This window comes from Mytilus galloprovincialis, chromosome 13 (assembly GCF_965363235.1).
Source record: "Mytilus galloprovincialis chromosome 13, xbMytGall1.hap1.1, whole genome shotgun sequence".
In the NCBI taxonomy this organism is placed as follows: Eukaryota; Metazoa; Mollusca; class Bivalvia; order Mytilida; family Mytilidae; genus Mytilus; species Mytilus galloprovincialis.
The window spans coordinates 65,364,034-65,388,438 of NC_134850.1; the positions used below are offsets into that span (position 1 = coordinate 65,364,034).

At 32.8% G+C, this 24,405-nt stretch overlaps 1 protein-coding gene across 4 annotated transcripts in view; it reads left to right on the plus strand.

The window, feature by feature from the left end:
- The first annotated feature begins 5,313 nt into the window (after positions 1-5,313).
- The window catches only part of LOC143056223 (uncharacterized), a 58,154-nt gene continuing 39,062 nt past the window's right edge, over positions 5,314-24,405 (plus strand). For all 4 annotated transcript variants that reach the window (XM_076229301.1, XM_076229302.1, XM_076229304.1 and 1 more), the window contains exons 1-19: positions 5,314-5,412; positions 7,535-7,756; positions 8,330-8,588; positions 10,391-10,578; positions 11,614-11,734; positions 12,405-12,629; positions 12,948-13,059; positions 13,681-13,752; positions 14,916-15,062; positions 16,904-17,069; positions 17,571-17,670; positions 18,498-18,616; positions 19,052-19,191; positions 19,637-19,808; positions 20,710-20,874; positions 21,255-21,326; positions 21,975-22,064; positions 22,431-22,556; positions 23,565-23,694. In XM_076229301.1, coding sequence (XP_076085416.1) covers positions 7,553-7,756; positions 8,330-8,588; positions 10,391-10,578; positions 11,614-11,734; positions 12,405-12,629; positions 12,948-13,059; positions 13,681-13,752; positions 14,916-15,062; positions 16,904-17,069; positions 17,571-17,670; positions 18,498-18,616; positions 19,052-19,191; positions 19,637-19,808; positions 20,710-20,874; positions 21,255-21,326; positions 21,975-22,064; positions 22,431-22,556; positions 23,565-23,694 — 2,608 coding nt within the window. In that variant the 5' untranslated portion in view covers positions 5,314-5,412; positions 7,535-7,552. The remainder of the gene's footprint in view (positions 5,413-7,534; positions 7,757-8,329; positions 8,589-10,390; positions 10,579-11,613; positions 11,735-12,404; positions 12,630-12,947; positions 13,060-13,680; positions 13,753-14,915; positions 15,063-16,903; positions 17,070-17,570; positions 17,671-18,497; positions 18,617-19,051; positions 19,192-19,636; positions 19,809-20,709; positions 20,875-21,254; positions 21,327-21,974; positions 22,065-22,430; positions 22,557-23,564; positions 23,695-24,405) is intronic.

Consider the following 24,405-nt stretch of genomic DNA (forward strand, 5'->3'; position numbering starts at 1 on the left):
GTCTCCTAGGTATCTTCCGATTCTTTATTGTAATTAGTTCGCCACTTCCACGATAAGTTGAAGTTAGTTGTATATTGAAGGACGGATAGACCAGTTTGAACTTTTCCCTATCAATGTACGTATTGTCATACATTTCTCTTCTCTTTTAAATAAAGTGCCAGATCTGTAGGTTCAAGGTTATTGTCATTTTGTGTTTCTCCTTGATTTATTTCTATGAATTATTTGTAAGATCTCTGATGTCTTTTTATCTGTTCCTCCAAACAAAGGTCATAGAAAACTTTCGTTTGCAAATTGACATCAGTGGTCGTACAGATAATTCATATAAATAAGTCACTGTGTGGATGAAGCATGGCTTTGGGTGATCATGTTCTTCTTCGTTTTCATTCTCTTATTCTGAAATATATTCTGTCACTGTTCATGATTAGTAGTATTTCAATGTTATGAGGTACGTAGATTCGAAACATGAGGATTTAACCCTTTACTTTTTTGTTTCCTATGTATATAACCATAGGAATTTAAGTTTGGTTGTGTACAGCACAGAGTATAGATATATAAGAAGATGTGGTATGAGTACCAATTTAGACAACTCTCCATCAAAGTCAAAATTTGTAAAAAATAAACCATTATAGGTCAAAGAACAGCCCTCCACACGGAGCTATGACACACGAACAGAAGATTATAAAAGACCCCAAAAATAACTATTGTAAAATCATTCAAACGGGGAAACCAATACAACGGTTTATCATATGTTTAGTAGTAAATACAGTAGTTTTGCATATTCGATAAATAGCCTGCTGTTGAATCCATATCGCGCAACTTTGATGCGCACCCTTTATCGCATACCCTTTATCACTCCGCTACCCTTTATCGCATACCCTTTATCACAACCCTACCCTTTATCGCATACCCTTTATCACACCCTTCCTTTTTTTTTCTTTTTTTTTTTTTACATAAAGTCAGTTGTTTTTTTGTTTTTTTTTACTTAAGAAAAATTGTCCTCAAAATAGGTCCAATAGAACAGTCATTCGGGCGTGACGCAATTCATTGAATGGCGTCAGTGTTTGGTATGTGACGTCACGAACGTCAAGTTTTCATATTTTTTAGCACACTAAATGGAACTATAAAAAATACATAACACACAAAAAAATACAATAATAAATAAAATATTCTTTAAAACAACAGCACGCAAATTGTAAGATAACCCAGGTGCTTCGGATAAGTAATTGAGCAGGCCTTTGAAACAAGACAAAAGTAGAACTCAAGGTAACCCAGTGCTATGGATCAGAAAACAGTTCATATAATATAATACTCTTCTGTTGAAATATATTATAAAGCGTATAAAACATGGCAAAATCCGTATCACATGCCGTATCACCCTCGACCAATATCATCCCTCGGACCTAAAGGCCCTTGGGCTGATATTGATGTCTCGGGATGATACGACATATGATACGGATTTTGCCATGTACATGGTGTATTATTCTCTATATATTATCTATATAAAAAACGAGAATCACTTCTGATATGTCTCTGATATAGAATAAAAGAAAATTAAATTGTTTTATATGCCGTATATATACAAGAACTAATATTATTTTTAAAATGTTTAGTCTTCTTTTGCATTAGTTGTTAAATCCTTGAAGGGGAGACCGTAGTTCACTAATTTCATGGTTCTTATTAAATAAACTACAGGCTAACCCAGAAACATTTCAAGCCATAAAGATTGGTAGTAAAAACAGTTAAAAATAGCATAGTCTTCAACTTAAATGGAAACAACGTCAAATGCGATGATGAAGTATAACTACTTGGAGTGAGTGGCCATTGATTTTAAGCCTGACTTTAACCAATACATATTAATATAAATATTTAGATCACACTTGGATAAACTGGCAAAAATTCTTTCATCATGTCGAACCTAAGTTACTGCACATATCAGTTTTTGTATCGAGCGCAACACATCTTTATTTGAACTGCAAGAACAAGCTCTCAGATTCATCTCCAATGCCGGATTACAATAACTCACACGAATAATTACTTGAAAAATTTAAACTTCCAACACTTAAAATCAGATACATGAAAACCATGGCATTAGAAACTTACAAAAGTGTGTCCAAATCCAGTCCAGAGTTCTCATGCCAATAAATCCTCGCCCACAACTACGGTGGCCTACGGCACTCATGAGTAGTTAAAGATAATTTTTTTATTTCATTCAACAAATCAATTTATGACCTGCATGTGTACGTGTCGCTTAGAACACAGCCATATACCAAATGGTAGATTTGTAATCAGCCATGTAATTAGCTCTATGCGATGTTTGCAAACATTCAACTGAGGCAATTCTTAATTGGTATGGGAGAAAGAAAGAAAGACCATTCACAATTTGTCTAATATTTTGTCTCTCTTTTAATTAAATTAGAAAAAAACTTTCAAATGAAGAGTTCATAAGATAAAAATTTCCCCAAAGGACTTCCCCCCTTTTTTGTGCTCTCTCTATTTTCAACCCTCTAATACAAATTTCTAATCTAATTAAAATTAAAACGCTGCTTTATAACCGATCTTTTCGTGTATCGGACCAGGATCTCTCTTTATTTAAAAAGAAAAACTACGATGCCGTTATACACATGCATGTTGTCTGCTTGGAGTCCCTAACCGAAAAGAAAGAAATAGCATATCTCAAATATAATATATTCCTGCATCACGTGATTTGTACTCGTGAAGCTTATATTAGAATAAATACCAAATATGTTATATAGTGACACTATAATTCAAAACGTAAAGATCTAATGCACATAGAAGAAAAAGATTTTTTTTTATTTTGCAAAAGGGTGCCGGGGTAACCCGTTCTATGTTCAAAATATACATGATATATTTGCCACTGCACCTCGTCTGTTTTATGAATTCTAACCCTGAGTTTTCTATCTGTTACCTTACAAGAAATCCTCGCTCAAAACTCCGTAGGAATTCCTACGGCAACCATTAGTAGTTAAAGATTTGATTTCATTCAACAAATTAATTTATGAAATGCATGTACGTGTGGCTTAAAACACAGCCATATCCCAAATGGTCAATATTGATCATCCGTGTAATTTGCTCTCTCTGTGATGTTTGCAAACTTTCAACGAAGGTTATTTCTTGGCATGTACACACTATATTAAATTTTAAAGATAAGTCATATTATTTTAGATATAAACTCACATTGGAATTACTACGACTAAGAACTACAAGGTACGACGTATTACCTGTAGCTTTGGCTGGCAACAAACCCTCTGCCGAAATATGCACGAAGCATCTGAGTCTCAACTTCAGAATAATTCAACATTTTATTTCAACATCATAAACATGGTGTTAATTAACGTTCTTCATATAATTGCTTCTATAGCTCAAGTAGACAGTAACTTAGCTGTCCCACAGCTGAAGTCTTCTAGTCCTCGGTGTTCTCTTTGTTGTATGACTTTATTTCAATTGTTGGAGTTAGTTTTTGTCTATAGCTGTGCCAGTTAACTCAAAATGTGCTTTTGATTGAATTTTTTTTTAATGAGTAAACATTTATTTTAAAATAAAATAATTTAAATTATGAGTAAATGAAATCGATCTTCTGGTTGGAAATTAAACGAGATCATATAAAACAATAAATTGAGTTTGTCCAATTTGCATTAATGGAATACTATATATATATATATATATATATATATATATATATATATATATATATATATATATATATATATATATATATATATATATTTTGATAAATAAAAAGTCCTTGGTACAGAAAATATAATTTAAAAGTAAAAAACACAAAAAATCACATCATAAATCGAACATTGTTTCTGTTAGCGCTTTCACCGCATCTCCAGCGGTTCATCAGACAGAATTGTTATCGTTAATAGTAACGACTTGTGACGTTACGTTATAGTAACGACTTGTGACGTTACGTTATAGTAACGTCATGCGGTAATTGTATATATCTTACGGAATTTTATTAACGGATCGAATTTCACTTCCTATTTAGTGTGGGCTTATAAAGTTCAATAAAATATTGTTCCTTGGCTTCACGCGGAATTTTATCTTCGGTCCACATCTTAAAAAAGGGATATATTTTAAATTTTCCCTTTCCACATCGGTCAAAGTGTTCAGAACAGGGAGAATTTCGAATTGACGGGTCTTTTATCTGCTGTTTATGAACTCTCACTCTATCAATTAGTCTATTTGTTTGACCTATGTAGTTTTTATTACAAGTGGGACAGGTTGCACAATAAATGACATTTTCCGATTTGCAGTTCATGCTTTTATTCGGTTTGATTACTGTGCCGGATTTCAGAGTTTTACTTTGTCCCACTTCTAGCATTTCGCACGTTCCACATCTGGGATCCCCGCATTTTTGTATTTCTGCTACCTTCTGTGTACTGAATTGTGCTCGTGTGAGAAGTTTCTTCAGATTTGGTGCTTGTCGACGGCTCCCAATTCTGTCTGATGAACCGCTGGAGATGCGGTGAAAGCGCTAACAGAAACAATGTTCGATTTATGATGTGATTTTTTGTGTTTTTTACTTTTAAATTATATATATATATAAAAAAAAATATATGTCTGTTTAAGGTTACATCATCAAAATAAATAGGGTAGGTAGGTCGGTATTTCCATTTTATTTTTTGAGCCATGATTTTGAGTTGTGCGGTCCGTCTTGCCGTGGTTTGAGTATATGGAATAAGAGGAAGCATAATATAAAAGCTGACACAGGAACCAGAACCGAAACAAGTCAGCAAATAACTGAAGATTTGGGCATAGTGGAGTGATCCAGCACTCAGTTACAGACTATGTAAGATTAATAATAAAATTTAATAATTAAGAACACCCTGAAATGATCATGTTAAGACACTTGCCTCAGAAGTAAGAGAGTGTATGAAAAATATGTTTGAACATGTGACGTCGTTGTAAACACAAGAGAAACGTGTCCGATACGTTTTATATCCACTGGCACTGGGAAACAAAATTTAAAAATTCTACAATACTATAGTACTTACTTGCATTTGATGCCGTCTATTTCGAAATTTAGATACCCTATATATATATATACTAGCTAGTACACTGAACATTACAGTAATTTATAAAACTATTTTTTTTTATGTCAATTGTGAAAAATTTTGTTTAGAAAAAGCAAAAGTTTACTATCTTCAATACAGATTTCACCGAAGAATGATTTTGCGTCAGAACGGGAGTTTAAATGAGATTGAAAGTAGTGTGTAATTCATGTGCGACTACGATTAGTGAAGAAAGTTACGGTACGAAACAAATATGTTCCGAAATTGCAATAATCTAGAGTTGCTTCCCTTGAAAGACTTTTTTGAAAGCTAGTTTCTGATTGGTTATTTTAAAACAAGCGGGCTATAGGAACATCGAAGAAGATAAAGAATGGTAAATAATACAGAAAATTTAATAATTAAGAACACCCTGAAATGATCATGTTAAGACACTTGCCTCAGAAGTAAGAGAGTGTATGAAAAATATGTTTGAACATGTGACGTCGTTGTAAACACAAGAGAAACGTGTCCGATACGTTTTATATCCACTGGCACTGGGAAACAAAATTTAAAAATTCTACAATACTATAGTACTTACTTGCATTTGATGCCGTCTATTTCGAAATTTAGATACCCTATATCCAATTGATATTGATTTCTCGTATCAGTAAACAATCTGTTTAGAAATCTGTTCACTCCTGGTTGAACCAAATCTTTAGGACGGAGTGAAAGCAGTTTATTAATCTTACATAGTCTGTAACTGAGTGCTGGATCACTCCACTATGCCCAAATCTTCAGTTATTTGCTGACTTGTTTCGGTTCTGGTTCCTGTGTCAGCTTTTATATTATGCTTCCTCTTATTCCATATTAAATCTACTGAGTAAAATTCTTTGTACGTAGTGTTGAACTTTCAAATACAGCTTGCAATCATTTATTTTTGGTACTCCGCCCACCTTAGGCTCCTGTATATTTTTTATATTTATTAAAAAAACATGCATTAAATTTTGTTTAAATCTTTTCACTGAAAACTCAATGTTGCGTATTATCTTATTTCCGCAAAGATACATTGTACATCTGAAATGATTAGAAAATCAATCCGATAAATGGGTCACCAGTGTTTTTCACAGTAGTGTGATTGTCCGGTAAGTCTGCCCATGCGTAGTAAACATGTATGGAGGAATGATTTAGGCCAAAAAAATATATGTCTGTTTACGGTTACCAAACCTACCCTAAGCCATTTTATTTCCATTGTAAAGTGAAAAATAAACTGAACTTGTGTTAAAAGTGAAGATAGTGTTGCCTGATACATCCCAATGTTCATAATCATGAATATGATAGCTGTTTTAAGGAAATTCGCGACTCATTTGATGAAATAAACATTTTGCCGCCATTTTTTCCCAATCAATAACAAAGGGAAATAATCCAATCATTAAAAATACAGGTAAACTCAAACCACGGCAAGACGGACCGCACAACTCAAAATCATGGCTCAAAAAATAAAATGGAAATACCGACCTACCTACCCTATTTATTTTGATGATGTAACCTTAAACAGACATATATTTTTTTTTGGCCTTATCATATTTAAACGAATAAAAGATGTTTCAGTGATGGACTAGTCTAAGATTACTCTGACATCCATTGGCTCCAATCTCAGACTAGTGATGGCAATATGAAAGGAGAATGAAATATAAAAAAATAAAAGTTAATATGATAGAGAAATTGTGAAAAAGGAAAACAAACCAAAATGTGAAAACCTTTTTATGCCCCACCTACGATAGCAGAGGGGCATTATGTTTTCTGGTCTGTGCGTCCGTCTGTTCCGCTTCAGGTTAAAGTTTTTGGTCAAGGTAGTTTTTGATGAAGTTGAAGTCCAATCAACTTGAAACTTAGTATACATGTTCCCTTTGATAAGATCATTCTAATTTTAATGCCAAATTAGAGAATTTATTCCAATTTCATGGTCCACTAAACATAGAAAATGATAGTGCGAGTGGGGCATCCGTGTACTGTGGACACATTCTTGTTTTTTATTATTAACATCAGAAAATAAAGAAAAGTAAAAATATAAAAAAATATAAGAATATGAATAGAACGGTTAATACATGAGTATTCTCATAACAAAATTGCCATCATTCAGTATTCTGAAATGCAGCGAAGACACCATCATCCTTGTCAATAACAAGTATTTTTTTATCACTTGATTCAGTCCCTCTTAAAAGTGATAGTCCCTTCATTTTGGGGTGATTTCCTCATTTGAGGGAGCGATCCCAACCTGTTATATTTATCACAATTAACCGATAACCAGAAAGATTTTTCATACATAGATATTTCCATTTATTTGAAAACTCCCATTACTTTTACATTTCAATTGTTTGCATTCTGTGTATTTTTATTGTGGTTACAGAAAAAACTATGGAATTTGAATTCAAAAGTTAAACTAAATTTCTACATTAACATTATATGTAAATATTGAGATAACCTGACGAGAATCAACAGGATGATTTATTTTTCAGTAAGAAGATACATAAACAATGGCAGGAAGGACAAGATTGCATTCAGATGTTGTGTTTGGAGACACTACTCAGGACGATGATATCTCCTTCAGGAATCCTAAGAAGAGGATATTGTTTGACGAGGAGAATACCAATACACCTGTGGAGATCTCAGAACACATGAAATGTTATCTGAGGATAAGACCTTTCTCAGAAGAAGAAGTAGATAGCAAGGAAGACCAGGTATACTGTTCAGTAGAATACACAAAGTAAATAAAATCTGTACAAGGGATCAAACTGGGTTTTACTCACGTTTCTTGGCATCCCTAAATGTCAAAATGTTAGACAGAGTCATTCAGTCACACAGAAATTTCAGATTTTTTGGTTGAAAATATAGTAGAAATTTCTTTTCCAATCAGACAAACTCTAAAACACTTTGACGCAAATTGGATTATGTGACAGTGTACATGTATACAGATGTTTTATAAAGACCTTATTTAGATAAAGTTTTTTATAATCAATTAAAGCCAGTTGTATCCTCAATGAATTAATTAAGCATGAAAAGTTCCGACTGTAATATTTAAATTGCATTTTTCTAAAGATTCCTGTGCTGAATACAGTCTTGTAATAACAATACACAAGTTTACGTATGTACCATCATTTACATCATAAGGTATTGGTTTTGTTACCTTGTCAAATCTAACTTAGATATCCTTTGCCAATTTGTTATGTTAACTACTTTGAAACATGCATATATATAAATAAAGTACATTATAAACGAAGTTCATTATATATATGTGTATCTTTATTTTTCAGAAATGTCTTACAATTGAAGATGAGAACACAGTAGCCACACATGCACCAAAGGAATCCCATACATTTAAAAACTGTACACATGGTCTAGGAAAAACTACTCATAAGTTTAAATTTTCCCGAATATTTGATTCGGTAACAACCCAGAAAGACTTTTTTAATGAGACAATGCTTGGTCTTGTTAAGGACTTCATTGATGGACAGAATTGTTTAGTGTTTACTTATGGTGTAACAAGTTCTGGCAAAACATACACTATTCAAGGTAACTACGTGTTTGAATACATAATCTTAATATTATGTCAGGAATAATTATTATACCCCCGCTTTAAAAAAGGGGGGTATACTGTTTTACCTCTGTCTGTCAGTCCTTCCGTCCATCAGTCCGTCCCATGAAACTTTCGTCACATTTTTCTCAGGAACTACACATCCACCCTTTCTGTAATTTGGTATCAACATTTATATATGTCAGCCATACCGTGTGATGCGTTTTCAGATTCATCACTTGACAACTTCCTGTTTACCGAACACTTGTCTGATTTTACACATGATAGCCAAGTTGAAAATTTTCGTCACATTTTTCTCAGGAACTACAATACAAGGATTTCTGAAATTTGGTTTCAGGATTTATATAAGTCAGCTATACCGTGTAATGCGTTTTCAGATTCATTACTCGACAACTTCCTGTTTAACGAACACTTGTATGATTTTACACATGATAGCCAAGTTGAAAATTTTCGTCACATTTTTCTCAGGAACTACAATACAAGGATTTCTGAAATATGGTTTCAGTATTTATATAAGTCAGCTATACCATTTGATGCGTTTTCAGATTCATCACTTGACAACTTCCTGTTTACCGAACACTTGTATGATTTTACACATGATAACCAAGTTAAAAATTTTCGTCACATTTTTCTCAGGAACTACAATACAAGGATTTCTGAAATTTGGTTTCAGGATTTTTATAAGTCAGCTATACCGTGTGATGCGTTTTCAGATTCATCACTCGACAACTTCCTGTTTACCAAACACTTGCATATTTTTACACTATTAATATTATCCACTTGCGGCGGGGGTATCATCAGTGAGCAGTAGCTCGCAGTTTCACTTGTTAAATATACCAAACCACATTGTAAAGCACATTTTTTCACTGTAGCTGTAAGATAAAAACAATATAAAAGAAATAAACTAAATAATCATCCCATTTATTTTAATAAACTAATGAAAGCAGCATATATTCACTTCTTACTTATACAAATGATTGTTTCACTAAGAGTTATTTATCACAATTTATAAATCTTTCTTAACCCGCTACAACTTTTGGCTCCAGGAACATCCACATTTTCATCAAAAACATGACATATCCAGAATTTTTTCAGGAATAATAAGTTTGATAGCCTTATTACATGTATTATTTAAAAAAAATTATATATGTACTTCTGGGACCATAAGCATGATAAGCAGTATAATAAGTTGAAAAATCAAGTGGAAAAGATGAAAACAAAATATATTTTTTACCTGACAGAAAAATTATGCATTCTTTGTTATTATCAATCTGCCTTCATTATCATGATTATAGGGTTTCATTGTTTAAGTATAATTTAATAAAATAGTGTTACATAAAAATGCTTTTTTGCTCAAAGAAAAAAATAATGTGAACTGGTCAAGGCCATTCATCAGTCAATGTCAAGGTTATGTTAAGGTTGTTGACATGAAATCAGCAAGGATTTATTCCACAATATTTTATATACAAATAACAAACTTTAGTTTAAATAATGAAATCATGTATATACATACATATTTCAACAGAAACAACAAAAGATACACAATGTGCACACTTGAAACTTTAGGGATACGATCTGGCTCAGATTTGTTGAAAAATGGGAAGGTGTAAATTCCCACTAGACAATTCTGTTCTAGTGTGTGTTTTTTTTAAGTGATCCCAAACTAAACTACAGATCACTAAACATTTTTTTCCAGGCTCTCAAAGTTTGATATATATAGTGAATGTAATGATTGTTGTGTGTCTTGGCCTTCCAATCTAACTAGCAATTTACATTTCAGGAAAACCTAAAGATGCAGGAATTTTACCTCGAGCTCTAGATGTGTTGTTTAACAGTATAAATGGTAAACAGTGGCCTAATAATAACCTGAAGCCTAAGATGTTTATGGATGTAACTAGACTGTCAGCTGAGCAAGCAGCACAAGAAGTTAAAATTAAGGAGAGGACATTGAAGATGGTTACGTTTGATGTATGTTTGGAAGTCATAAATGCTAAACATGTTAAAGGAACTATGTAGGCCTCATAAATTTGATAATTCTGGCCTCTTTTCTCTTCAATTTTCAACAATTTAACATTATACTTTTTTGACAAAGTTCTGTATCAATCAACAATGATTTACTTTCAGTTACAAATATTTCAAAGTCTATCCAAACAGTCATTGGAAAATTGTGCTTAAACCAAAATCTAATAATAATGCAGTCAAATATATTTCACAAAATCCTTTAAACATTTGAAACAATGACATTTACTTTAGCAGTAAGCAGAGAATAAATTGGATCAGATGCATTCTAAATAGAGTGGAATGAATTAACTAGCATGATTTAAAACTTATACTAACTCTATTGAATATAAAGTGAGGCATTTGCACCCTGTATCATCCAAGCTTCTTCATAAATAAATAAAAGAGTTACCGTGAAAATGTTTAGAATACAATGGCTTGGACACTAATGTTATATATAAAAATAGAAGATGTGGTAGGATTGCCAATGAGACAACTCTCCACAAGATACCAAAAATGACAACTATAGGTCACTGTACGGCCTTCAACAATGAGCAAAGCCCATACCGCATAGTCAGCTATAAAAGGCCCTAAAATGACAATGTAAAACAATTCAAACAAGAAAATTAACGGCCTTATTTATGTAAAAAAAAAATGAATGAATAACAAATATGTAACACATCAACAAACGACAACCACTGAAATACAGGCTCCTGACTAGGGAAGGCACATACATACATAATGTGGCGGGGTTAAACATGTAAGCTGGATTCCATACATATTTCCATGCTCCTCAAACATCCTTGCTCTCTTCCATGATAAGACATGCTTACTAGTATATGTTGACAGGTGCCTAATAAATAATGATGTTGTTAAAATGTGTGTAAAATACTTAAGTTAGATTTTGGGGTCCGTTTTCTTTAAGTTGTAAATATTGAATGTTGGCTCTAGATGATGTGTCTTATTAAAGTTTTTTTAATCTTGAAATGTCACTTTATGTTACAGGAACCTGATGTGATGAGCCTTCTTGGTGATGATGCCTCAGACCTGTCAATAATAAATAATACTACTACATGTTCAGAAAGTTCTAATGCGTCATATGGTCCTGCTGGTAGAGTATCTAAAGGTATATATATATGTATATATACAACTCGCCTAAACATCAACCCAACAATGTTAGATCTGTAAATTTGCTTTTGCAAATTTTTTGTTCTTCCCTCTCTGGGATTCGAACCCATGCTACTGAGATATAGTGACACCAAATTGCCTGCACTGTAACCGGTGCGCTAGACCATGACCACCTGGGCTTGATAAAAATAACGCTTTCGGTGGCCGGTGTTACCTTTCCACTTCAGTTTTAATCTAGCATCATACTACATATGTACATCATATATAAGACATGAAGATGTTATTTTTACAGATCAGCTAAATTATCTATGATAATGGATCCTACACACTAGTAGTAAATACTTGTTCATTTATAAAGAAACAGTCACATACATTTTTAATTTTATTTCTTTTCCTAATAAGCCTTAAACATGACCATTTTCCCTTATCAACCAACTGATCTTTAGCAATATTCATTCTCTGACCAGTGTACTGAAAAAAACCACTATTAACAATGACACTGTTTATGTTTCATTCACGCTCAAAGAAGTATATTTTAGCCAATGAATTTTGAGTAAAGGCATCTTTAAAATGTAGTTTACTGTTTTAAAATAACTAGTAGATATATATTTTCCCAACTGAACAATTCTTTGTAAATGTGTTCATTAAATAACAATGTTGTTTTGTAGATTCATTGGATGAAGTATTTTCTGACCTGGAGAACCGTGTTCGTGAGGAGGCAGCTGTCAATGTAGAAGACCAGGGTCTTATGAAATTCTCTGTTTGGGTCAGTTTTGCTGAAATTTATAATGAACAGATATTTGATTTGTTGGAACCAATACCAAAGAAGAAAACCACACGACGACCTGTTCTACGACTGAGTGATGATAGAAATGGTAGTCCTTATATAAGAGGTAAGAAGAGAGAAATTTTAAACATTATATTCTCACAGTGTGACATTGACTGGTCAGCCACTGGACTTTAAGCAAACATCAATCAATCAATTTTAATGTTTACATAAAACTAACAACAGACAATGACAGATGAGCTCAAATGATTTTTTTAACAAACAAAAAAACAATATATATACCTGTTTTCGAAGAAGACCAAAGTGTAAGTCAATTACATTTGTAAATGAACCAATCTTATAAAGTGTAAGCCTCAGAACATTTTCATTTCATTTTGTAAACATAAATCATGTAATTCACTACTAGTAATTAATACTGTTTAAGGTTTGAAAGAGATCCATGTAACATCAGCTGATGAAGCTTATAACTTACTGACTGTGGGACAGAAAAATCTACGTACAGCAGTCACGAAACTAAATCATCAGTCATCTAGGAGGTTTGTAACAATTAGATCAACACACTCTTTGGATTTTATTATGTCAAATACAACCACTCAGCAGTTTTCCTTCTGACACTTGAAATAAAAGGAAAACCACAAGAATTTTGATTTTTTTGGCAGGATTAGCTGTTTTGGTGAACATTGCAGTACACACGAATACAATCACATATGATAAAATTCAAATGTTACTGTCTTTATTTCAATATTACCAATATTTCATGAGAAAGAAATATACATTAGCACAACATGAGTGCAAAGAAAAGTTATGTATCATGTATATAGCTTTACAGTTATCAAAATCAATATTCAAGACATTGTTTTTATCAATCCTGTTTGTCCTTCACACTGCAATCAATAACCAAAATTATATGTTTGTGTTATTACACTTATATTATTTATAGTGCTTTGAATAATGCAAGAGACAACTTTGATAGTATTTAGATATTTATAGCGTACTTTCATGTAAGTATAAAAAAAGAAGATGTGGAATGATTGCCAATGAGACAACTCTCCACAAGAGACCAAAATGACACAGAAATTAACGAGGTTCAGTTATATTGCTGGGTATTGTAAACATTTTATGAATTGTTTATATAATTTGATTTATATATATTTCAGTCATTGTATTTTTAACATCAAGATTTTACGTGTAGTTGACAAAGGAAATCCAAATCATGCACGGGTCAGCATGTAAGTACTTAAACATATTCATATTAAAGATATGATTCTGTTCTCTGTGTTGTTATAGGCCAAAATGAAAACAATTCAATGTACTTTTGAGATCTGTTCAAGTTCGAAGTCATGATAAATAATCCTTTTTTAAGACTTCATATTTGATTTAGGTCAGAATTTATTAAAATATAAATGTAATTTCATAGCAAAATTAATGACTTATTATAAAAAAATATAGGAGGGAGAACTAATCAAAATTTAACAACACAAGATGCTGAACACTGCTTGAAAATTAAGGTAGAAAATATGAAAATGACATCAATGCTACTATATTCCTCAGAAATGAAACCTAATTGGCACTAATTTAGTTACGCTGGATGTTATTTAACCCTCTATTGAATTAAGAATTACTATGACAAAAGTCCAATGATGATTTTATCCTTGCTCACAGATAGCTGTCTCTGGTCAGCATGTAGATAAAACCGGCCCCCTGAGTTAAACAATGTGAGGTTCAGCTTGGGGCTGAGGACTTATTCTTGTGTGTCTAAATTTTATGATCCCCTTATATGTACTACAACAATCATACTAGCTTTGTTTACAGAATGGAAAGACTTGTGACTGTTTTTTCCTAAAGCTTTATTTTTCTGTCCCATTAAAAAAAAAATCTACAGACTATTGGTAGCTATCTCAATAGCTATTTTTTTGTTACATGTTCACATACAAATGGAAATTTAAAGATGAACAACATTTATACCAAATAATATCATACATTTAGATAGCATTTTACCAGGATTTCATGGGGGAAAAAATGTTAAATTTGTATTCTGCTCTTGATATCAAGGATCTAACAACAATTGTTTCTAGCATGTCTAGCCTTTTTCAATACTGTTAACCAAGTCAATGTTTGAAGCTCTATTGTTTGAATAATTACTGTGTCAAAAGTCCAATGATGATTTTATCCTTGCTCACAGATAGCTGTCTCTGGTCAGCATGTAGATAAAACCGGCCCCCTGAGTTAAACCATGTGAGGTTCAGCTTGGGGCTGAGGACGTTTTATTTTGATAAGCATCAGATACCATAATATTTTTGATATTTGTGACTTAGAATGTTAATATACTTGTGACTTAAACAGTTAGTATTGATACTTGTGACTAAGGAAATCTATATTGGTATTTGTGCAGGTTGTCTCTATGTGATCTGGCTGGATCAGAACGACATTCTAAAACCCAGAGTAAAGGTGAGCGACTGAAGGAGGCGGGTAATATAAATACCTCATTGATGACACTAGGAAGATGTATTGAAGCACTGAGGAATAATCAACATCACAAGTAAGTACAGACAACTACATCTTAATTTTACTTTTATACCAGTGTTCCAGCTAGGTTTTCAAAAGGGCAGGGTGCCAATCCTGAAAAAGGGCATTTAACGCGCGATATGATAATATGAAAAGGGCATATTTTAATAAAAGATGTTAATCAAACATTTGTGTTTATTTGTTGAATCACAGGTTATACAAGAACAACATCTTTAGCCCATATAGAACTCTATCTTTCTACTTTTAAGGCTGAAAAACTTGTCAAGCAGCTTGTCACACAAGTTTTTTTATCATTGCTTGGCACAGTTGAACTTTATATGCAGTATGTTTTGAAAGGAGATCTGTTTCATACTGTTTCTATGGTCTACCACATTTTACCAGTTTCACCTTTCTACCCCTGCTGTGCTTGATGGCAATACAGCACAAAACAGCTGTGCTCAGTAAATTCACAATTTTAGGATATAAAGCAACAGTGAAAAATAGTATCAAAAATAAAGAATACAGAAAAAGATGACCAAGGCACCCTACCAACACTGCTACTAAGACCCTCTTTAACTTTTCCCATAACTCAAAATAAATACCTAAACATATATATTCTTAAGCAAGAAGTATGGAGACACATTTTAGAATATGTAAATGGGTTACTCAATGCTAGGAAAAAAATCAGATTGAGTTATCTTTCTTTATTCGGGTGTGCTCCTTCTTTGGAGGATTATAAACAGTACGTAAATATGATGTAAATATGATCACAATATGGCGGCCGATTTTGTTATTTTTGTATCAAAAATGAAGGCAGTCAATGACAAATACGTCTGAATTTTCTGTTTATTTTACAGAAAACAAGTAAAACAATGTCTTCAACGAGTTTATAATGGTTTTCCAACTTTCTGTCATTACGTTTCTTCCATGAAACTACGGTAAACATCGCAAATTGTGCCCAAGTTGTTGTATGCACATTTCTTCAAAGATAATTGCCGACTGACCGATTCTATTTGAACGAATTAATGTTGATGATCATTAATGACCCATCCGATAAACGGATTACCTATAACAACAGATTATGACACCAGTTGTAACCATTGATTAGCTTGGGGTGGTAAACAAAGTCATAATCTTTTCCCCAGGTAATATTTAGTAATTAGCGTATCATATCAATACGCAAATTAATATGCAATCGATCTTCAAAAAAGGCAGGGCGCCCTGGAAACTGTAAAAAGGGCACAGGGCGCCACTCGGAAAAGGGCGGGCGCCGCGCCCTCTGAAAACGGCCTAGCTGGAACACTGTATACCTTAAATTGATGTTGATACAGGTGTAAGAACTTTAGATAAGCGCAAGAGTAACAAAAAAAAGAAAGAAAAAAAAACAACACCAGGAATAAATGTATCTTGTATTTGAAAGGCATGTTTTAAAGTTCAGTTGTTTCTTAGTCTTGATTAAAAAAATTGAAAGACATTGTTTACTTGCTCTTCATATTGCATGGGAGCAATATAATATGTTATCTTTAGTAAATGTGGGTGTGGTATTTGTATGAATAAACTTTGACATTGGTGAAAATCAGTGAGACAATTTTACATTGGTTGTAAATCAAAAAGATAGGTTAACCACACATACAAAAATATATGATCACTTCTCCTGGACAGAGATATCAACATTTCACAAACATTATCTCTAGATTCAGTTAAGAGTCATTAGAACAACACAGATTAAGAAAAAATAGTGTTAAAATTGAAACCTAAGAATTTAGGCTGTTTCATTAAAATCTAAATGTGTATTTTGCTGTGGTAAAGATTTGAAAATGATATAACCAACTATTAACTTGAATTTTAGAAATAAATTTAACTCTTTGTTTGTAGAGATAAAACCCAGCTGATACCATTCAGGGACAGCAAGTTGACAAGATTGTTCCAAAATTTTTTCTCAGGTAGAGGAAAAGCTGCTATGATTGTCAATGTAAACCAGTGTGCCAGTATGTTTGATGAAACTTTACATGTCTTCAAATTTTCTGCTGTAGCAAAACAGGTAGGGCTATACTAAACCATTGTTTTGTGTTTGTTGCATACACTTACTTAGTAAAATGGCCAACTATTATCTTTTTCCAATGAAGTTGCATTGACAATATATATACCAACACCATTTGTTCATACATCACCCTTACAAAAAACACACTTGAAAATACATCAATTGTTAATTTTTAACATATTTGCAGAAACAACAAATTGCTTTGAAAGATGATTTGGATAAAAAATTAAACGAGAAAGCAACCCTACAAAACTTCTAACCGAGACATATCTATGATATATATGAAAAAATCATTTAAAGACAAATTAATTGTGTTCTGTATTTTGATTATGTTCAGCAAAGACTGTCAGCAGGACCAGTGAGGTTTAGATTATACAGTCTCCTCAGAATTAAACAATGAAGGGTTTTAATGCCATAGATACATTGTCAAACGGTACTGTTAAATACTTGAATGTAAAGTGTTGTCATATAAATACTTACATCTTCATTGTTTGATTGTAGGTTGTGGTAGTTCAGAAACCAGAACCACCGCCAAAGAAGAGACTGAAATCTGCACCCCCTCCTAAAGTCCCCAGACCATCTATTCCATGGGCTACACCAGGTTTGTTTTATTTTTAACCAGGAACACAGGTTTACCACAACAATTTATAGTTTGATGATAATATTACATGTATTAACAAATAAGTCTTGGACAGTAATCATCCCTAGTATTTGAACTTTAAATTGTTGACATGCTTAAATTGCATGTGTATGCTGCATTATAACGGATGATGTTTGTCAATTATTTAAATGATTTCATTTAGGGCTATTCCAGAAAAAAATGTATGGGGTGGGGGGGGGGTGGTTGGAAGGCACATTATATTAATAATACATGGGTGATGGGTATCAGAGCAAATTTTCACACTATAATGCACTATAATTCTCAATTACAATTGTCTGGGTGGCGGGTGCTGACAAAAACTGCCTTCCAACCCCCCCCCCTACATTTTTTTCTGGAATAGCCCTTATTTATTCCCCTCCTAAAGTTGTGAGGAAATAGCTTTGCCTCTGTATAATCTCTCCTTTGAAATTAAAGTCCCATTTATCACAAATCTGGTCTTCCTGAAATTTGGAAGCAATCTTTATGTGAGCATACATTAATTTTGTAAGAGATTTTCAATCACTCCTCATTCCTGTTTATAGAATACTTATAGGAGGGGTAAAGCTTTCTTTTTTATAAAGTTGCATGACTTGGTAAGAGCTTGTAAAATGTAACACTTTTAAATGAGAATTATTTGCCTTCAGATAGTTCTTATGCTTTTCAGATCATTTTATTTCCAGACGCAATCATATATTTAATGGAAGAATAAAAGTAATGCATTTCTTTTGTTGTAGATTTTATGGGTCACATCACTTTATTAAAATGAAGAGCTTGTAATATTTTTTCAGGTGCAGCTGACATGTCACTAATGAACTCTGCCCTCAAACGTGGGCAGCAGATTCCATTACCGGAGGATGATTTTGATGAAGATATGGACTCGGATTCTATGGATGATTCGGAATCGGCTGTAATTATTTTGATATTAAGATTTATATTTAAAAATATTTTTAGATTCAGATTTGTTACATGTCGGGGTTAATTGGATGTAATCAACTGTTTCACTGTTTTCAATTAATGTTAAGAAAATTGGGGTTTGGTTGTTTATGAATATACAAACTATAGCTATAACTTTTTTCATTTTAAAAGACATTAAGACATATAGAGTTCAATTTAAGTACAGCATTCCAATAAGCATTCCAAGAAGCATTTCCAAAGCGCTTGTTAAACCACCATTACCGTTACCAGTTATAAAATGATCAAAGAAGTTGTGTTTTTTTTTTAACGTAACATCATATTTTTTTAGTTAATTTATCATTATCAGAATGTCACAAATCACATATATATTCTCTTTTGTTCTTTCTTCAAGAAAATAAAATCTTGAAACTTTTTATATATTTTATAGGAACTTGTGCGAATCATTGATAGTTTGCGGGAGAAACTAAAAGTTGAAAAACATGCCAAACTGTTGATGGAACGAGACATCAGAGATGAAGTGTGTAAAGAAATGATGGAACAGATTGTTAAAATAGAAAACGATTATGAGTAAGTAATGTTTATAGGGGCTAAAGTGTGTTAAATATCTGAAGTGTAATATTGGGGAGGTTGTCTTCATCAAATTAATCTGATGAGCACCAGTCTCTATTACTAGGTTTATGTTTTAAAAGTCACAGTTTGGTTAAACAGACCTGCCAACTTTTGAAAATCTCCCATACATTCTCTCTTCAAGATGTATTTGATTTATGGTCGTCACTGTAACTAGATATGGCTATGTATTTAAACAGCAGATTTAATGCCTTTCGTTAACATGGGACTAACTAGGTTATGCATGATACACCACAGTCATATTAAATTATATCACATTAGAAAATTTATTACGCCAGCTACCTTTGAAAATAGATTGGTTATCAGACTTTTATCGTATAAAATATTGTATAACTTGGAATCAATTGCAAATTGTTTAGAATAATTTTAAATTTGATTGTTTCAGAGAACAGATTAGGGAACGTGAGATTTTAGCCGAAGAGATGATGGAGAAACGAATAAAGATTTTAACAAACACAATAAATCCCCGTAAACGACAAAGACAAGAGGTGATGGAAGATGAGGATGATGAATGGGTGTCAAGTATGTTGCTACATCAGGAGAAGGTCAAAGTTCAGGTTTGTATCCATGTATTGAACCCAAATAGAAGGTCAAGTAAAATAAACAAATTGTCTTTTTATTTTTCCATTTGAGGAGATAGAAAGTCCAATATTCCAACATTTACCTTGAAGGGAATGGGAAAAAATATGCCAAGTAAACACCTTTTTTGACCTAGCATTGTTCATTTTTAAGAACAGTTTTGTTTGTGATTTGCATAAGTTGTACATCAATGTAGTAAATTTTTTCTCCATAAGAACAAATGAACTATTGTTTTACATTGTCATATCGGGGCCTTTTATAGATGACTATGTGGTATGGGCTTTGCTCATTGTTGAAGGCTATACAGTGACCTATAGTTGTTAATGTCTGTGTCATTTTGGTCTCTTGTGGACAGTTGTCTCATTGGCAATCATACCACATCTTCTTTTTAATATATATTTAACTGTGGAATTCATTTAGAAATATGTTATACTTTACCATGGCAGTGAGGAAATCTATGTCTAACATGCCTGATCCTAGTAAATTATTTTGGCAGCATGATTGAATTATATTTTGAAGTGATTATTTCAGCAATAAAACCACTGATTAGATTGATTTACAGCCGATTTCAATGAGTGTGTAGCTAAAGGTATTATCTTTAGTTAGCTTGTTTGCTAGCTGAACCGTGAAGTCATTGTTAGATAAGGTATACTACCCCTCCTTTCAAAGTAGACTAGTCTTACATACAAATGGATTGGTTATCTGTCTGACTAGTCTACTCTTAAAGGAGGGTAGTTTACTTAACCTTACAATGACTTCACGGTTCAGCTAGCAAGCAAGCACACCAAAGATATTACCTTTGCCTACACACTCATTGAAATCGGCTGAATTATTTTTGTATTGGTAAATTACACTTAAGAGATAATACACTATTTACAGGAAAGGGATGAAGAACTTAAAGAATTGAAAAAAGAGCTGGAAACCACAAAATCACAATTAAACAAGTACATCAAGGAACAAGAGAATTATATTGCTAAGAATACATCTCTACAGTTTAAACTGGCTGATACGGAGCAAGTTCTTGAACAGACACAGAAAGATAAGGTATGATCCAATGGCAAGCACAAATCATATTTAAGCGTTTGATCAAAGCAGTGCAGGTATATTTTTTTCTGAGAAACCTGCTGTAACTGATACATGGTTATTTGACCAAAATGGACATTTAACATTTAATTTTAAATAAAAACAAATTAAAAATTTTTTGACCCAAAAATATATTTTATCTTTATCTCTGAAAGACAGTCTCTTGCTGATGCATTACCAACATGTGCTGACAAATATTAAATTGAAAACAATCAATCAATTATATCCAGATTGAAAGGGCCAAGTAAGTGGCATTATATCTCAACATATTGCAAAAATTTCTATGTATCTACTGCAGCATGTACTACATGTATAATGAGTTTTATGTTGTTTACTTATAGGAAGAAGCCAAGGACCAGGTGAAGAAAGTTAACAACAAAATGGATGAACTTGTAACTAATACTGTAGAAAAGGTAATCATTAAATCTCTACTCTAAAGGAAAGGAGGTATACTGGTTATATCCATGTTTCTATCTCTTTGTAAGATTATGGTGGCATTTTAGTGGGAACTAATAATCAGAGCTTCCTGAAATTTGGTATCAAGCTTCATGTTTGCTTGATCAACTGTTTGGTGCTTTTAATGCCCCAATGGCAGAGTGGTGTAAGTAGTTACTACTGTAATCACTAGCCAGTCAACACTGGGGTTGTGAGTTCGAACCCTGCTCTTGCGGGTGCACTCGACTCCAATCTTAATTGACTAGGATTGTCAGTTTTGCTATTAAAGGTCATGGTTTTCTGCGGGCACTCTGGCTTCCTCCACCAATAAAAACTCGCTGCCTCGAAATAGCATAAGTAGAAAAATTTTGATGTTGTGGTTATGCCAATCTCTGCATACATAGCCTATAGAAAATTTGTAATTTATTGCACATTTGAATTCATGGTTCACCTGTACCAACCAATAATAATGAATCCAATTGTTTTAGTTTACCTTTGTATAAAGATAGAAAATTGTGATCTTTTAATTAGTCACTTGTTTTCCTCCATATTATTGTGGTTGAGACAATTTATTGATACACTTGTTGTTTTGAAAATAGATATTAAGAATGTTGTCTATTTTACAGAGAAAGAGTGATATTGATTTAGGAGATACTTGTTTGTTGGAAACCTTGTCACAACAGTTACAACAGGCCAAAGATCAGATTAAAGAACAGGTAATTAGGCTGATAAAAAATAGTATCTTGACTGTTTATAGATATTACCTTAAAGAAAATATTGGAGTTTTAGAAGTAATATATTTCAGTTCTAAATTGATGCTTTTAATTTTGTTCTGTGTAATCATAGTTCTTTAGACAAATATTGAAACTTAATTTACACCCAATGCTGAACATGTATTAAAGCCAAACAGACCTTAGTGTAGTAGATTGATGATTATGAAAAGTAGGCAGGTATGTGACAGTCTGAGTGAAGAAAGTTCTTTACACACTTCTATATGAAGGTGACAGAAATTTAAAAATTGAATGCCGTGTTGTACAACAGTCCCTCAGCTAAGAAGGTTCATTAAATACCTCTATTTGTAGGAGACAGAAATAAAGGAATTAAACGCTATGCTGACAGAAGCTGGAGAAACATTCCAACAGACAGATACAGAAATCAAACAGCTGAAGGAGGTCATTAATGATGACGAGGAGAAACTCAAACAACAGGTAAACACAGGGATACAGGCTTCATATGGAGGGGGCACCCAAACCCAAAATTTCTTTCTTCACATGAATCCTAAAGAATTAATTCAATTAAATTTCAGGTATAAGGTCTTTATTAATTTGATTATTGAAAGTAGGATTTATTGATTCTCAAAAACGAAATACTCTTTGTGTTGAAAATAATTCATACTGGTGATTTCTTCATACAAATTAAATGAGAGAATGGACTATGTTCACCTTCAAATAAGATGATAGAATAAATAATAAATTCACCTACCTTTTGGGAAAGATTTTGTGTTAATTTTTTCATTCATTTTTAAGAAGTGTATGGTCTTTTCCTCAGAGCTAGAACTAAGTGTCATAGTACAAGTTTTTTCATGTAGTTACATTTTCTGTAGAATATTTTGTCCTCATTTTATGTTTAATGATCAATGTCTGTCTTGTACTGTGCAATTTTTTTTTGAAACATTCTTAGTCTTGATACTATATTTGAAACATTAATGCAGTATTTGTGATGCCAAAATCTGTCACCTTTTTCTAAGCAAGAAAAAGTGCAATAGTTTTGTTATCACACTCCCTAGCCTGTTGCAATAACAAGTGTCATGAAAAGTAAGCTATAAAAAAGATGTGGTATGATTGATACTGAAGGAACTCTTAACAAGAGACAAAAGTGACGAAGAAATTAACAACTTTAGGTCTTTGTATGGCCTTCAACAAGAAGCAAAGCCCCATACCACTTATTTAGCAATCAAAAGCCCCAAAATGATAAATGTAAACAATTTAAAAAAACAAAGTAATGGCCTCATTTTTGTCCAAAATAATGAACTAAAAATAAATATGTAAGACAGCAACAAAAGACAAGCACTGAATTACAGTCTCCTAACATGGAACTGGCTCATACAGAATATGGCTGGGTTAAACATGTTAGCAGGTACTGTCTGGTTTTAACATAATTTCCCTTTCCACTTAAAAAGTTTTACTTTACATTTACATGATTTATTATTTTTCCAGCAAACTTTGATATCAGAGCTTCAGACAGCATTGGAAGAAAGTACAAATGCTGTAACCACTGCTGAAGAAAGACTTGTAAAGAGAGATGAACAGATTATTAAACTGGAGTCTGAAAACTCTGAGTTAGAAGGTATTGACAATGTTCCTTCCTCTCAAGGTAATCTGTGTCCCCCACTGAGCATGCGACATTCTAGTCAGGAATTCATTATCAACAGACCATTACATAACAGCAGTCGTGTGTTACAAGTGGTGCTGACTCCCTTACAGAACAAACTGACTGCACATCATACTAAAACTAGCCTACTAAGGCTTAGAAACTCACCTATAGCTGAGTCTAGACGTAGTCGACAGATAGTGAAAAAACCAGTTAACGACAGAATAGTTAAGGACAAAGAAAATGTAAAGTTGGTCAAACGTAAACTTGGTGACAGATCCCGTGATCGTCTGAACACAAGTAAACGAAGACGAGTCAGTAATTCTGTCAAACAGAAGTTAGCTAGGTTGTCAGGGAAACATTCAGGTTTGAAATATAATCTGAGGACCAGAAATTGAATGTTTTTACTAGGCATGCTGTGTTTGATATGCTGTTAGATTTTACTAAAGAGTCTTATTGCTGAAAAACTAAGAAAATCAATGAAATAATCCCAAGATAATCAGGTGTTTCTCATAGTGTTGTGTCTGACAAAATAATCCCAGTAGTCATTAGCATTTAATACACAGTTACTATTTATCATTTTTTTATACTGTGGATTCATTTATTTTTGTGGATTGCAGAAGTTTTGCCTTTTTATGCATGATGAAAATGTGATTTCAATGTTTTTCCAAAGTCTGCAAACAACCT